General features: G+C 40.5%; 1 protein-coding gene across 3 annotated transcripts; it reads left to right on the top strand.

Annotated features, from left to right (window-relative positions):
• Positions 1–54: 54 nt before the first annotated feature.
• LOC138949745 (large ribosomal subunit protein bL9m-like) lies at positions 55–7,966 on the top strand. 3 transcript variants are annotated; one of them, XM_070321560.1, is made up of 7 exons: positions 205–339; positions 633–789; positions 1,822–1,946; positions 4,158–4,208; positions 5,954–6,055; positions 7,098–7,178; positions 7,740–7,966. In XM_070321560.1, the coding sequence occupies exons 1-7, from the start codon at positions 244–246 to the stop codon at positions 7,893–7,895; spliced, it is 768 nt and encodes a 255-aa protein (XP_070177661.1). In that variant the 5' UTR covers positions 205–243; the 3' UTR covers positions 7,896–7,966. The 3 variants fall into 3 exon arrangements, with proteins under 3 accessions (XP_070177662.1, XP_070177661.1, XP_070177659.1); XM_070321558.1 differs by having other exon boundaries at positions 6,987–7,178; XM_070321561.1 differs by lacking the exons at positions 4,158–4,208; positions 5,954–6,055 and adding an exon at positions 55–73.
• Positions 7,967–16,626: the final 8,660 nt, after the last annotated feature.

Here is a 16,626-nt window from a genome sequence, read left to right as displayed (position 1 = left end):
ACCTTGAGTGCGGGCCTATTATTGAGGTCTGCGAATAAGTTAACTTCCTGTGGCAGCGTGTGACCTGGAGAAGGTACGGTTTTCAACGTGACGTTGCCTTGCGTGCTATACTTCGTTGCGTGGCTGTAATCAAGTGTTAAAATCGTTCATGATCAATTATTTCCACGATTGATTTCCGGAATAAGTTGTTGCACCTTGTTTCAGATTTGAGTTGCACTTCACGTCGGCACACGCCGCACAGCAATGTTGCGAACGGCATTGCAGTCGACCCGTCAGTGCAGTCAACGACTGCTGACAACACATAAAGATGCACCTTTGCTAAACCTGGAGCATGTGCGAGTAAGTAGTAGACGTTGTTGATCATCCTCTGTGCGTTTGTGTGTGTGTGTCAGTGTTTGTGTGTGTTAGTGTGTGTGTGTTTCACAAACTTTGTCAGAGTGTGCGCGTGTGTGTGTGTGTGTTTTGTGCATATTTAATGTAAGTTAAGTGATTGAATGAGTACGTGTAACCTTGAAAGTGTGTGAGAGTGAACATAAAAGGGCGCATGTACATGCCGGAAAGAGGTGCACATGTCATGAACATGCGTGTTCGATGGTGTATGTGCAGTTTAAAAAAAAAAAAGTGTGTTGCAGACGACAGTGATCATGGAGCAGATGTTCCCCCCCAAGCTGGCGAGGAAAGGCGCGCTGCCCAAGGTGACGCAGAAGAACCGCGTGCTGAACTTTGTGGACAGGGTGCACGCCCACAAGACACCTGACATCACATGCATCCTCACAGACTTTGTTGAAGGTTAGAACTTTGGTGGTCACACTTTGAAATACTCTTGCAAAATATAGCCTCAATATATACATGGGGTACAACTATGGGCATAGTCTTTGTTATGGGTAAATGGAAGAGGGAAAATCGTTCAGAGTGTGTTAACTGTTGTCCTCACCTTAGCTGTCAGTTTGTCTCACACGACTAACCATAAGGAAAAAAAAGAAATTGTATGTTTCTGGTCACCCGACCCTACCTAGTTTTTTTCCGCCGACCCTAGACTTTTTTTTTATTGCATTTGTAAAAACAAAAGAAAAAAAAGCGTCAAAACAAAAGTAACAGGCGGCAGACAACACAAGGGGGATAACCCCGCATCCCTTTTGTCTCATTTGTTTTGTAATGTGTTGTCTTTCTCTTTGTATAGTAAGTCCAGTCTCTTTGCGTCACTGTATAGTTATTTTCTACCCTGACCAACAAAACAAAATAAATCCCTACCTACCCTATTTTGTGTAGCCATGTTACCAGAAACATATCCCGCAGTGGGGCACTGCGGTTATGAAATTAAAGGCCCCTCCTGTTTTTGGAACTGCAGGAGCTTTTTAGTTTGCTGTTAGGTAGATTTTTGGTTCCTCTTTCCTGTCATGCTCTCTTTTTCTTCATGAATTCTTTTCTTTTTTCTGCCTTCTTGCTCATTCACCTGTATTTTTTCCAAAAATCTCTTCTCTTGCCGCTTGTCTCGCGATTCATGTATAGTTTAATCTGTTAGTGTTCTGATGTAAGTCCAGCAGTAGATAGGTTAAGCCTATTTTAACATACTGGAAACTGGTAATCTTCCAGTAGGTATTAATTTAGTTTTACTAAAGCCTGCTGGGACACAAGTAATGGGTTAGTGCATTTGTAAACAGGAATCGCTTGACAAGTGGCCCCCTTCATCCCCCTCTTCCTCGTCCTGATATGGCTCTGCGTAGTCGGCTGGACGTTAAGCAACAAATAAACAAACAAACAAACAAACCAGAAACATACAACTTTTTTTTTTTTTTGCCTAATCATATTTTCCCACTGCAGGCGTGGGTATCCGTGGCGACACAGTGACGGTGAAGAGACGACTGTTCCGCGGAAAACTCTTTCCTGCCGGCCAGGCTGTGTACGCAACAGACGAGAACGTGGAGAAGTTCACCAGGGAAAAGCAGGTACAGTATATATACTCCTTCCACACACACAAATGTGGTTTTCCACCCTTTACCAGTATTTGCATTAGCCAGTAATTACCGTTATTTTACCGGTTAAAATGAGAAAATACTGGAAAATAATTGGCTGCCGGTATAACCTACCGGATGAGTTTTAGAACTACCTTTTTTTTTGCTGGTAAAACAACAAAACCAGTACTCTGAGTTGGACTCGTACTAGTTCCAATGACCAGCCTACCTTTTTTTTTAATCATAAAAGTTTGCGTACCGGTTTGAAAAATATTGGCGCCATCACTGTTTACTTCACCTTTTTTTCCAATTTTCATTTTTCAAATTTTCTGTTCACGTCAACCTCTGTAAATTCCAAAAGCAGAGGAATGAAATCAGGTTGTGATCTTAAAGGGGGAGTTCCACTGTAGCATCCTTCCTGTATGTACACCAGCATGTTCACATGCAGCCACAGATCTGTACCAGCCTTCCTGTATGTACACCAGCATGTTCACATGCAGCCACAGATCTGTACCAGCCTTCCTGTATGTACACTAGCATGTTCACATGCAGCCACAGATCTGTACCAGAATTATCGTGGAATAAAACCAGCCAGGTTTCTTTTTATCAGTATTGTAATCTGCATGTTATGTTCCGTTATTACTTGTGGACGAATGGTATGTTATATGTCTGTCTGTTTTGTCCTAATGTTGTGAATAAATGTCTTGTATACTTGACATTTACATCAGAAGTGTGTCGTAACAATGAACTGCTAACATGTATATCAAACTCTAGGTTTCCTTGAGTGATAAATGTTGAAGGATGAATGATGTCAGGAATGGGAATTGTCCGCCAAAAGGCAAATTTCCGCAAAAAATTTTTTTGTTCCGCCGAAAACGCAAAAGTGTTTGCCGAAAAAATAAATAGGGGAGGCAAAGTGTGAGTTTAGAGGGAGCGGTTAGCGACAATAAACTCTATTTAAACGAGACAGATATGCGGGAAAAGAGGGGGGTGTAGAGGTAATGCAGGGGGAAGTGATAGCAAGTCCCGTGGGAACGAATGCGGGGAATGGAAGAGGGTTGGAGGGCAGGGGGTAGGTGATGAGTGAAGGAGAGCCATCTGGAATGAAACAATGGTAACCGATAAGGGGGAGTCCGAGAGAGAGCGAGTACCGAAGTCATTAGTAGCAGCGCGGCGGCCAGCAAGCAAGTTCAGCGACTTTTTCAGTCCTGCAAACCCCCCATCCACCCCCCGGCATCCACCTCAGTATTAGTTTTGTTGACGGTTCGCTGCGTGCATTGTGTACCCCCTTTCGAGATGATTGCATATGCATATTTTGAATCAATTTCTTGCATAGTATAATCAAAATGAGGGCTATATATGTGTTAATTAGTAATTGATGTTGTTGAATTCATTGTCATTGTTTTTATTTTTTTTTTATGAATAAATTCCTTCCCCTGTAAAATGATGGTGTAGAGGAACACAGACCTGTACAGGCTATTGCATGTGATTAGAGCATCCTTCTGTTGTGAGATATCTACATATTAAGAATCAACAGCCTAGCTGCTTCCTATGTAGATTGGGATTTGTTAATGAATTAATCACACACAGGTGTCATTTAGTGATTTACAAACTGTACAAAAAGATGATCCTACATTAGTGAGAGAGACCACCCATTGTAATGAACAATTTAACCATCTCTTCACACATTCATGTAGATTTCATGTAAATGAGGTCGGGTCAAACTACAGTCTTGCATGGACCTATTTTGTCACGGCCCATTGTGACAAAGTCACCAAGACAAACTTCATTCTTGAAACACTTTTGAATTTGTTGTTAATCCTCTGGAAGAATTTGTGTGAACCTACACATGATGCTAATCTTGTTGTGGCATCTTTCAGCTTTTGACGTCAGAGATTTTACAACTTTGAAGAAATGAAAGTCTTCAATTTGCACACACTTTGACTTTTTGAAGTTTGAAGCAGAAGGCATGCAAGTGTAGAATGTAGGATAACAAATAAATGGAACAAGGGACTGCGGGTGAGAGGAACTCGAACCGGATAACAATAACAAATGTACTCACAAGAAAACAGCAACTATTATTATTTGTTCATGTTGCAGTTTTCTTCGGATAAAGAGTTTGTAGTCATAATTGTTACTGTGGTAAAAGAAAAATGTCTGCAACAATATTATTTTTGACTTTCTTTCTTTTGTTTGTTTGTACAGGAGAAAGGAATAAAAGAAGAAGCAAAACCTCTGGGAGTGTACGGTGAAATGGTAGGTGGTGTGCATTCTGATTGTTTTGACATATGTATGTGACTGTTACTAATGTACAGGGATTGGATTGGGTTTTGTCCACTAGAGGTCCATTGACTGACTCAGCCATGAATCAATCAGTCATTTTGCAAACCAATCAGTCAAGAAAATAAACTTTCCTTCCACCACGGGACTGCCGCAATTGTGCTTTACGGCAGGGAGGAGAAACTTCTGAAAGTTGTTTACAATGTACAAATGAGAGGAAAATTCAAATCTTTTTTTCATTTTCTTGTTTATTTTCCAATGGACTTACATGAAGAAGAATAAAAGGTCTGAGGACACAATAAACATATTCATTTCAATTAAGTAAGGAATGGGGGAAAAAAGAAAGAAAAAGACAGCAGACAAAAATAAGGCGAGCTGACTGACTGCTGCGTGTCTATCAGTCAGTTGACGGATTGAGACCCATGTGTGTCGGTCTTTTCCGAATTTAACATGGCAAAAGACCGATGACCGACGCCCAAGCCAATCCCTGAATGTATACATGTGTACATTTTCAAGAGGAGGTGCAGACTTGGGTTTTGTGTGTGTTTCTTTTCTTCTGGTAGTGAAGGGTGGGCGCTGGTGTGCATGATATCTGTAATCAAAGGGTGAAAAAGACCCCCCGCGGGTTAGGGAGAAGAATTTACTTGATGCTCCCCAGCATGTCGTAAGAGGCGACTAACGGATTCTGTTTCTCCTTTTACCCTTGTTAAGTGTTTCTTGTATAGAATATAGTCAATGTTTGTAAAGATTTTAGTCAAGCAGTATGTAAGAAATGTTAAGTCCTCTGTGCTGGAAACTTGCATTCTCCCAGTAAGGTAATATATTGTAATATTGCTATTTCATATGTTACGTGGATTTCCATTGGTCAATTGGGCAAAACTGAGCTCATTGTAAAAGTGATATCGACGACATTTCCGTCGATATCAGTTTTGATATCGACGACCTCTTTATTGCTTCCCCACTTCAAAAACAAAAACACCTACATTTAAAAACAAACAAATATATATGAAAATGTAATGATCCCAGAATTTAGTTGAGCAAGTGACTAGACTTTTTCAAAGAAAAGACATTTTTAAATACTGAAAAGTACAAGAAAAGAGTGAATGAACAAAAAGAAATAATAATCAGAGGGAGGGATATGGAACAGCCAAAACTGAGACAAATACTTTTGTAATTTCTTTACAGTAAATACAAAATGTCCAGAGAATTAGCAATATATCTAACATTGACTGACTGTGTGACGATATCTTCTGCTATTGGTCTGTTTCGACAGTGATATCAAAATCTCGACCTCCGGTCTCGATTTTGATATCACTGTCTCAACAGACCATAGCAGAAGATATCATCACACAGTCCGTCAATATTGGGTACTACGTTGCAGGCTCCTGGAGCAATTTTTTGATTGGTGCTTTTGTGAACAAGAAACAATTAACAAGTGGCTCTATCCCATCTCCCCCCTTTCCCCGTCGCGATATAACCTTCGTGGTTGAAAACGATGTTAAACACCAAATAAAGAAAGAAATTGGAAAAAAGAAAAGCTGTGTTGTAACATTAGCATTAGTCCAAGGCATCTGTCATGATCAAGTAACAATTAACATCGATTGAAGTTCTTTCGGTTGGCTTTTTGTAGATGAGGTTTTAATATCCATTTGCAGGTGATTTTCTTCTGTGGAATTTGGTAAACATGCGATGCCTTGTTTTGATCGTTATCATGATTACAGACGGTGAAGCAGCTGGCGGGGATGTACCTGAAGGTGCCCATGTCAGGAGACAACAGCTGGGTGCTCACCCCCAAGAACGTCCGAGTCGCTCTCAGAAAGGCTGTGAGTACCTGGATGGGACTGTCCTGAAAAGAGGATACAGCATGACCCCCCCACCCCTGTTAAGACCCCTGATTGAAGAATCCCTCCTTTTTCAAACCTGATATTTTTCCGGATTTGTGGAGGTCTCATTAAGAGGGAATCCACTGTACACAGCAACGTCACATGACTTCTTTCCACTGTGTAGCTGACTCACCTTGTCGCAATTAGTTCGTTTTAAACTGAAGCTGTCACCCCCCCCACCCCTCCCCCCCACTTCTTCTTCTTCTGCGTTCGTGGGCTGAAACTCCCACGTACACTCGTGTTTTTGCACGAGTGGAACTTTACGTGTATGACCGTTCTTACCCCACCATTAAGGCAGCCATACGCCGCTTTCGGAGGAAGCATGCTGGGTATTTTCGTGTTTCTATAATATAACCCACCGAACTCTGACATGGATTGCAGGATCTTTTCCGTGCGCACTTTGTCTTGTGCTTGCATGTACACACGAAGAGGGATAAGGCACTAGCAGGCCTGCACATAAGTTGACCTGGGAGATCGGAAAAATCTCCACACTTAACCCACCAGGCGGCCACGGCCGGGATTCGACGCTGGCCTCCTGTGCAGAAGGTTGACTGTTTAAATCCTGGCTGCCCCTGGTGGGTTAAGGGTGTTGATTTTTCCGATCTCCCAGGTCAACTTATGTGCCGACCTGCTAGTGCCTTATTCTGTTTTGTGTATACATGCAAGCACAAGACCAAGTGCATGTACGCACGGAAAGATCATGTAATCCAGCATCCTCCAAAATTGGCGTATGGCTGCCTAAATGGCAGGGTAAAACCGTCATACATGTAAAAACCCACTCCTGCAAAGAAAAAACAACACACAAGTGAACGTGTGAGTTTCAGCCCATGAGCGCAGAAGAAGAAGAATGATTTTGTTGGTGTGTTTTCAGGGTGTGGAAGTAAAAGAAAGCTGCAAAGAAAAAAAAACCCAAGTGAATGTGGGAGTTTCAGCCCATGAGCCCAGCAGAAGAAGAAGAATGATTTTGTTGGTGTGTTTTCAGGGTGTGGAAGTAAAAGAAAGCTGCATCACCCTGCCCCAAGAAGCCATCACAGGGCCCGAAGAGTTCAACTTCAGAATTACTGTAAGTGCACACAATGATAATTTTGATGTGTGTGTGAGTTTGTGTGTGTGTGTGGGGGGGGTGTGAGTATGTGTGTGTGTGCATGCATGTGTGGGTGTGCATGCATGTGTGGGTGTGGGTGTGAGTGTGTGCGTGTACATGCGTGTGTGGGTGTGAATTTGTATGCGTGTGTGTGTTTGTGTCATAGTTTCTTGTTGGCTGGCTAGCTGTCTTGTTGGCTGGCTAGCTGTCTTGTTGGCTGGCTAGCTGTCTTGTTGGCTGGCTAGCTGTCTTGTTGGCTGGCTAGCTGTCTTGTTGGCTGTGTATTATTGTTCTCTGAAGTTCAATAGTTAGTCTCTCCCCCAATAGAGTTTTTTCAATTTTTATTTTAAATGTCTATTTGTGCATTTTAGTTATCAGCTTGATGACTGTATTTGCAGAAAATATTGAATAAGAATAAATAATTTTCACATCCATTTTCGCCTGGATATTTTTGTGCATGAGAAGATTTTCATGAAACACGACTTTCTTTCACGATCTTAAATATCTTTTTAATGTCAAAAGAATATTTTCTGCTTCTAGGTCAACGGGGTCAAGTCGGTGATGGTGAAAGGGAGAGTAGTCCTACGACACAACGATCCGTCCAAAGACGAGCGGATAGAGTTACCCCCCACCTGGTTGCCGACCACAAAAATCAAGAAGACAAAACAGTCGGCTGAGAGTCTTGGAGATTCTTGAAAGAAAGTTGAAAGACGTGTTTTTTGTGTGTTTGTTTGTGGTGCATGTGAAAATACAATGTTGCAAAATAACTTGCTTTTTTGTTGTGGCAGAGTTGCGCCCCTTGCAAGCACACGGCTGGGCAGTTGAGGAAAGCAATCAAGACATTGCAGTGAATACTTGAGCACTGATTTTTAACTCTTGTCTGCTGGGTATGACGCCCCCTTTTTTTGAAAGTGTGCTCAAGGGAGGTCACTCTTCACTGACGTCATGATCGCTTTCTCTCTTTGGTCGGGGTCAATCTCATTCTCTCTGTCTCCTGGAAACTCTCTCTGCCTTCCTCTGTCCGTCTCCTGGAACCTCTCTCTGCCTTCCTCTGTCCGTCTCGCTCTGTCTGCTTTTCTCCGTCCTCATGTCAAGCTCTATCTCTCTCTGTGTATTTCTCTGTATCTCTCTGTCTGTCTCTGTCTCTGTATCTCTCTGTCTGTCTGTCTCTGTCTTCTGCATGTCTATCTCTGTCTGTGTCTTTCTCTGTCAGTCACACACACACTCCTCTTCTCTCTTTCTTTCTCTCGCTCGCTCTATTTCTTTCACACACACACACACACACACACACACACACACACACACACACACACACACACACACACACACACACACACACACACACACACAATAAATGTTGCAGACAAAAATGATTTATGTTCTAGCATTTTTATTTCAAGCACAACATCAGTATGCATCCGAGTTCATTAAAAAAAAACACTAGGTTTTACAAACAAGTCAAACATTCAGGGTTGCCAGGCAGCATGGACAGTTAAAAAAAAAACAAGGCATCACAAAAAAAGGTCAGCTATTAGTGAAAGGACATGTGCATAATACCAAAAAGCAGAACAAAATTCACTTTTCCTGCCCACCTCTGCAGAAAATAATGATATGGCCTCACAAAGAAACAATGATCACCAATAGTAGAAGTCATGAGGAAAATGTATATTATCCAAATCTAAACTTATATTGTGCAAAATTACTGATTTATTAACACAAAATTATTTCAAAAGACTAGAAGGCAAAACTGTGAGACAATCAGAATTCGCGGCCCTCCCAAAACAGCAGACTGAAAACGTCATTCAGGGAAAAAATAATTGAATATTAGTCTCCTCCAAGTATACAAAACCTTTTTTTTTAAATCTTTTTATTGCAATTTTTTCTTTCTTCAGAGAAATGACAAGAGGAAGTCTACAGTGGAACCCCCCTTTTAAGACCTCAAAAAATCTGAGAAAATCAGGTCTTAAAAAGGGGCGAGTCTTAAATTGGTACATTTACAGAGGTTATGAACAGAACATCTGAGAAAACAAGGTCTTAACAAGAGGCGAAGCCTTCAAGACTCACGTGAGAAATCGACAAACAGTAACACAAACACTCTGTCACACGTACACACACACAGTAAGCATAGGTGACACGGTGCAAGAGTGCGAGACACTAGATCTAGATCTGTCTGTCTGTAGCCTACTTACGGGGACACGACTGCCAGATGGCCAGATCAACACTGCGCTTTCGACAGCGCTTCCTCGCGCAGACACTGGAAACACGCTGTGCAGATTAACCTGTAGGAAATCTCCTTTGGTATCTTCTTTATCTATTTTTCTGGAGCTACGAAACCGAACAATGTGAAATCGTCTTCTCCGAATCGGCGAACTGCAGCTCGGTGATAACTGTATCTATACCACAATCCTTCACGCGATATGACCTAACCTTGACCCCTGACCTGGTCTACATACCACACACGACACAAACCAGTCACCTGTTTTTACCCACCCCCCCCCCCCCCCCCAACAAAAAAAACCACCACCCGTTTTCGTTCGGACCACAAGAATTTCATAGAAAGGCAGGACAAAAAGTGAATTGAAACCGAATAGCATTTGCAAGCAGTAAAATCAGAAATAAATCAGAAATATTTTTTACAAGTACAAATGAACACAAGGCAGCGTAAAATATAATTGTAATTCAATCAAGTTTGCGTTTTAATGAAACAGATCCTGTGATTGGTCAGAATGCCCAAACTCATCAAAAATTACCGGTCATTAATTGTCGATAACCACTCGCTAAAAAATCCATTAACAACCTGCTGGCGAGGCGAATTGATACAGCCTCAACTAGTCTCGGTTAGCTTTGAGGGTCATTTTGCAAGTAGGAAATATGAAGGCCAACGAAATACCGAGACCATAAGGTATGCGAAGTGATGACGTCGAATACGTGACGTAAGTTGATGCATGAATTCTTCCGGAATACATCAGTCAATTCCAAAGATCGCTTTTGTGATGAAAAGAATTTGTTTTAGAGTTTGCTGTCCAGAAACCCGTCAAGAAAGAAGGGAAAATGTGTGTGAAAGAAAACAAAACAGGAGCAGAGTGATACAATAGGAATACAGAGACATATTTCTTGGGACTTGACCCTTGCAGGTAGGTGGACTGAAAGTAGTGTGTGAACAGAACAGAACCAATTCTGTCTGTTTACAACCGCATGAAAGCAGGAAAGAGATCGTCGTCAGATTGAATTACAATAACATTAACATGCTTCCATTTGAAACTTCTCGGTCTTCATTGGGGATTGACGCCCTCCCAAAGTCTAATTGAAGCCCTCCGTCGCTTCCTCCGTCGGGCTTCAATTAGCTTTTGTCGGGCGTCAATCCCCGATGAAGACCTCGAAGTTTCAAATGGAAGCCTGTTAATGTGTAATTATCAGCGTACATCAAAAACATTATCATCATTGCCGGGATGCATACAATGTTACAAAATGGTGTGTAGATTAAAAAGAAAAATTAAAAATGGAGATGACTAAGTGCCAAAAGGTGCTCACAGAACAGAAGACGGCTTTTGTTTTAAAATAAAAATGTTTCTAAAAACGTGTGTCCGCTGAAAATTGGTGTGGGTGTGGATGAATGTGCGAAGATATAGTGGACATAAGTTCGTGTGTCTGACTTGAACGGTTTTGAAGTTATCCTTGTTTAAAGTCAAAAATAACGCCAAAACCGGCCATCTGAAAGCGGACATCGTGATACCTCGTGTTTTGAATATGCCACAGAAAAATAACAAGAAGCACAAATGCATTGCATTTAGTTTGATTGAATGCCTGAAACATCGCTTAACAGACGAGACCAAACGTCCAATCTAAATCTCGAGAGAAATTTTTTTTTTCGATAACCGAATTTTAAGGTGTTGCACGCAAGATGTGTCGTCATCACGGCATACATTTTTCAATCGCAGATATTTACTAAATTTCTTTTTCAAAAACTCTGGAATTGATGTCGACACGTCAAGCGATAACGGTGTATCAAACTGCTGTCTTTCAAGTAATCCAGCAAAGACTGCAGAACTTTTGAACAGCATTTTTGAAAACGACCTGAAAATGTCGTCATATCTTGCGTGCGACATAATGTTCGGTAATTAACGGTTATTTTCTTTTAAAAACAAAACTTACATGTACAAGGATCTACTTCATCTAGGGAACCATGTGACACATTCTGTGTTCAAAATTTGTGAAGAAATCACGAACCACGAATGCGCTACCAAGTGTTGAAATTATGTCGTCAACATCTTTTGAGATCTTGCGTGCGACACCATCTTGCGTTCAACATAAAATGTCACTACCTTATCGAGTTTAATGGGAACACTAACTATTTGTTGTCTTAGTTTAATCTTCTTAATTATAAGCGTAATAAAACCGAACTTCCAAGATGAATTTTAATTGAGATTAGCGAAAGAGCGGGTACGCAAGTCGACCTTAAAGCAACAAAATAAAAACACGAGCGTTTGTCGTGATGTCTTGCGTGCAACACATTCTCAAAAAAGAAAATATATTATTTTCTGAGACTTTTTTAAGTTAAAACCTTGAAACTTCACATACATTTGGGGCTAAATCGCCCCCATGCATGGTAAAAGTCTTGTTGACCCTTGTCAAATTTCAAGGTCACGGCTGGGTCAAATGGAGATAAAAAAACGGAAGAAAAATATTTGTTCAGAGATTTTTGAAGCTAGAACCTTGAAACTTCAAACAACGCTTTTGCTTAATCATCATTCGACAAGGAAACTTTCAGGTTGATCTTTGAGAAATTTGAAGGTCATAGCAAGGTCAATCAATCAATCAATCAATCAATGAGTCTTATATCGCGCATATTCCGTGGGTACAGTTCTAGGCGCTCTGCAGTGATGCCGTGGGAGATGAAATTTTATACGGCCAGTAGATTGCAGCCATTTCGGCGCATATTTACCGTTCACGGCCTATTATTCCAAGTCACACGGGTATAGGTAGACAATTATTAACTGTGCCTAAGCAATTTTGCCAGGAAAGACCCTTTTGTCAATCGTGGGATCTTTAACGTGCACACCCAATGTAGTGTACACGGGGGGAGGTTCGGACACCGAAAAGAGTCTGCACACAAAGTTGACTCTGTGAAATAAATTTCCGCCGAACCTGGGATCGAACTCACGCTGACAGCGGCCAATTGAATACAAATCCAGCGCGCTACCAACTGAGCTATATCCCCGTAGGTCTCGTGTTGGTGAGAAAAAAAACACACGGAAATTAACCTTTTTCTCAGAATTATTCAAAGCAAGAACCCTAAAGTTCACACACTTTTGGGCTTAATAGCCTCCATACACGGTGGAAGTCTGGTTTGACCTTTGTCTAATCTCAAGGTCACGTATGGGCCAATATTATTTTTTTAATTATCACCTTTTTCCGTTGTTTTTAAAGGGAGAGCCTTCGAATATCATAAACGCCGTAGCTCAATGATTCTCCGACACAAAGAAGTTCAGAAAGATCCTTGTCAAATGTGAAGGTCACAGCAGGGTCTCGTACGGGTAAAAAACAAACAAACAAATAATCCTTTTCACAATTTTGTGGTAAGCTAGAAACTTGAAACTTTACACACATTCAGGGCTTGATAACGTTTTGACACGGTGAAAGTCTGGTTGACCCTTGTCAAATCTCAAGGTCACAGCTCATGGGTTAAAAAAACAGACTGTTATCCATTTCTGCTTTATTTCTAAAGTTAGGACCTTGAAACTTCATACAACGCAATCGATCAATTATCCTTCGACATGGAGAAGATCAAGTCGATCCTCAACAAAATTCAAGGTCACGACTGGTTCTCCTGCCTGTAAAAAACGGCATTTTTTTTCTCAGACACTTGTGAAGCTAGAACTTTGAATCTTCACGCATATTCGGGGCTAAATAGCCTTCTGACATGTTGGAAGTCTGGTTGACCCTTGTACAATTCAAGACATGATCACAGCTGGGTTGTCTATGGGTGGCATTGCTTTTGAAGCTGGAGAAATTGAGCTTGGTATAACACATTTGCTTGATAATTCTCCGAGATGGAAATTAAAGTCTTGTAATATTTCAAGGTCGCAACAGGGTCGAGGTGGGATCATCAAAATGGAAAATTATCAATTTATTGACCAATAATTTTGTATATCTAGAACTTTGAAAATTCACACAAGTTGGGTGCTAAAAAGCCAGCCTTCAGGCATGGTAGAAGTATAATTGACCCTTGTCAAATTTCAAGGTCACAACTCGGTCGCGTAGGGCTTAACAAGGATAACAAATGATTTTCTGCATTGCCTTTAAAGCAATAGCCTTGGCACTTCGCACAACGCCTTTGCTTAATGATTCTTCAAATGTTTCTCGTCAAATTTCAAGGTCACAGCGGGGTCAAGTTGAAGCACAAATAATGCGAAGTTATGAAATTATCAAATTTATTGTAAGCTAGAGAGTTAAAACTTCATCGATGACCTTTACACGTGACTACAGTATGGGTGATAATACTCAAATTACAAAGTCACAGCTATTGGGGTCGAGTGCAGGCCAGAAAGTTGATTCTTTTTAAGCTTCAAAACGTGGCTACGTTATAGTCACTAGCTCGTATTTATATTTCTGCGGTTAGAACTTAAACACATGTGTATCTTTGTAGATCTAGAGCTTGAGCTCTTCCAAACATGACCCAAGTCTGGTTGACCCAAGTCAAATTTTAGGGTCACAACAGGGTCAATTTGGGATCTTAAAATGGAAAATGATCAATGTTTTGAACATTTTTAAAACTAGAGTTTACACTTTAATCATTTCTAGGGTTGGATGCCCCTTCTGACGTGACCAAAGTCTGGTTGACGTTTGTGAAATGTCAAGGTCACAACGGAGTGATGTTCGAATCAAAATATGGAAAATTTATTAATTTCTTGAAGATTTTAAAAGCTAGAGCAATGACATATCATTCGCTTCTATAGGATTCGATGACCTTCAAACATGAACCAAGTTTGGTCGACCTAGGGGTATGGTTTGGGTAAAAAATGTAAAAATGTAACTTTATTAAACTTCTGTCCATACCAAAACCAAAGTCTGGTTGATCTGTTTTAAGTTTCAAGGTCACAGTGTGGTCAATATTTTGTAACAAAGCAAAACATATTGTTTGAAAAGTGTATGGTGCTTACATCTTGGATACTTCCAACTGTTTTGAGGTTTGACTACTTCTGGACATCGAAGTCTTGTCTGGTTGATCCTGGTTATATTACTAGGTCACAACAGGTTTGAGTTCGGATCAACAATGATCAGATCGTCACTTTCTTTAATGTCAAGTAAGCTAGAACAACAGATAATTTGGTTCTTATCTATATTCCGTGTGGCAAAAAGTGAGTCGCATACAGATTTTCTCTGTTTGTGTGACTCCAAATTGACCCCTCTGAAAGCTTCACGTATCATGAAAATTGGCATCACTTTTATCATAAACCTAACAGCATTAAACCTTTGAAGCCTTGACGTTTCAGAGGTATTACTAGAAGGCATTAGTGAAAATGACACATTTATATATGGACCTCAACGCAATCCCGCTGTGACCTTGACGTTTGACTTTATCAACCAGACTTTCACCATGCGTTGAAAACATCATACCCTATAAAACGCGTGGGAAGAATTTAACAATTTTTCTAATTTTGATCCAGATGGGACACTGCTGTGACCGTGAAATTTGACAAACATTAACCAGGAGGTCACTTTTTGTAAAAGATTGTATCAAATCCTGAAAGTGTGTAAAATGTAATGGATCCAGCTTTAAAACATGCAAGACTATGACAATTGTCCAGGTTGGAAAGAAACTTTAATCTTGCTGTGGCCTTGAAATTTGAGGAGGTTTGATGTGACTTGCATTATACCTGGGGGTCATCAAACTTTGGTAGTGTGCCAAGTTTCAACACCCTAGCTTCAAAAACATGCGAGATAACCCCAATGACACATTTATATTTTTGACCTCAACAAGACCCCGCTGTGACCTTGATGCTTGGCGTTTTCAACAAGACTTTATAAAGACTAGACAGTGTAAAGGACAGCATACTCTAGAAATGTGTGTATTTTCACAGCTCGTGCTATAAACGCATTGACGAAATGAAAATATTCGAAATTTTGAACCAAACCTGACCCCGCTATGACCTTGAAATTGACAAAGATTAACCAGGTCACTTTCTTTTTAAATGTCATCAACATTCTAAAAGTATGTCAAGTTGGCTAAAGTGTAATGTTTCTAGCTTTAAAACATGTAAGACAACGAACATTTTCCAATTTGGAAAGCAACTTTACACCTGACTGTGATCTTTGAATTTGATGAGGTTTAATGCGACCTGTGCCACACAAGGGGGTCATTAAACCTTGGAAGTGTGCCAAGTTTCAAAGCCCTAGCTTCAAAAACATGCGAGAAATCCTCAATGACAAATCTTTATGTTTGACCTCAACGCAACCCTGCTGTGACCTTGACCTTTTCAACCTAAACTGTAATCGCGTAGAGAGGTCATCATGCACTAAAAATGTCTGTATTTTCAAAGTTTGTGCTATAAACGCGCTGAATGAATTGACACTATTCCAAATTTTGAAGCAGATGTGACCCCACTGTGACCTTGACATTTTAGAAAGATTAACCAGGTGGTCACTTTTGTTCTGAAATTCTGAAAGTATGTAAAGTATGTAAAGTCTAACTGATCTAGCTTTAAAACATGTAAGACGTACAACGACAATTGTCCAGTTTGGAAAGAAAATTTAACCTAGCTGTGACCTTGAAATTCAATGTGGTCTAATGTGATCTGTACCATATCTGGGGGTCACCATACTTTGGTAGTGTGCCAAGTTTCAAAGCCCTAGCTTCAGAAACGTGCGAGATAACCTGAATGCTACGTCTCAGTGCCATGTTGAATAATATAACGAACGAAATTCCCGTTATTTGTGAAATAATTTGAGTGCATATAATTGGGTTCCAACATCTGTTGTCTTAGCAAAAATCACAATATCAGTCTTGTTTGTCAACTTTTATTTTTTAGCCCCTTTGTCCGCTTTTCGTGCGCACCTTTTGGCACTTAGTCAGATGCATACTTTGTGAAGGCAGTATCAGCAGTACTAAACACGCATGTAGAAAAACACTTTATGAATTGGACAGATTGTGGAGATAACTCTGTGTCTGGGTGTTATAGGTTGTGGAAGAGTTGTCATCCTTGAATGTGAGGCAAGCCAAGCCATGTGTAACTCATTTGGAGTCATTAATCATTGCATAAAGACTGCAATCGTCTACTTCAGTTTCCATACAGAAGAACCTATTTTAGATATATACTTTGTTGGACTTTGACATTAACATTTGTTCTGCTGAATCTGCACTGACACATATTTATGGTGTAAATCTATAAAATATGACAAATAATGCTTTCGCGGTGCTTCCTGGCAT

Source organism: Littorina saxatilis, linkage group LG16, assembly GCF_037325665.1.
Source record: "Littorina saxatilis isolate snail1 linkage group LG16, US_GU_Lsax_2.0, whole genome shotgun sequence".
NCBI lineage: Eukaryota > Metazoa > Mollusca > Gastropoda > Littorinimorpha > Littorinidae > Littorina > Littorina saxatilis.
Note: the sequence above shows the minus strand (reverse complement) of the source record. Positions and strands in the feature narration are given on the sequence as shown.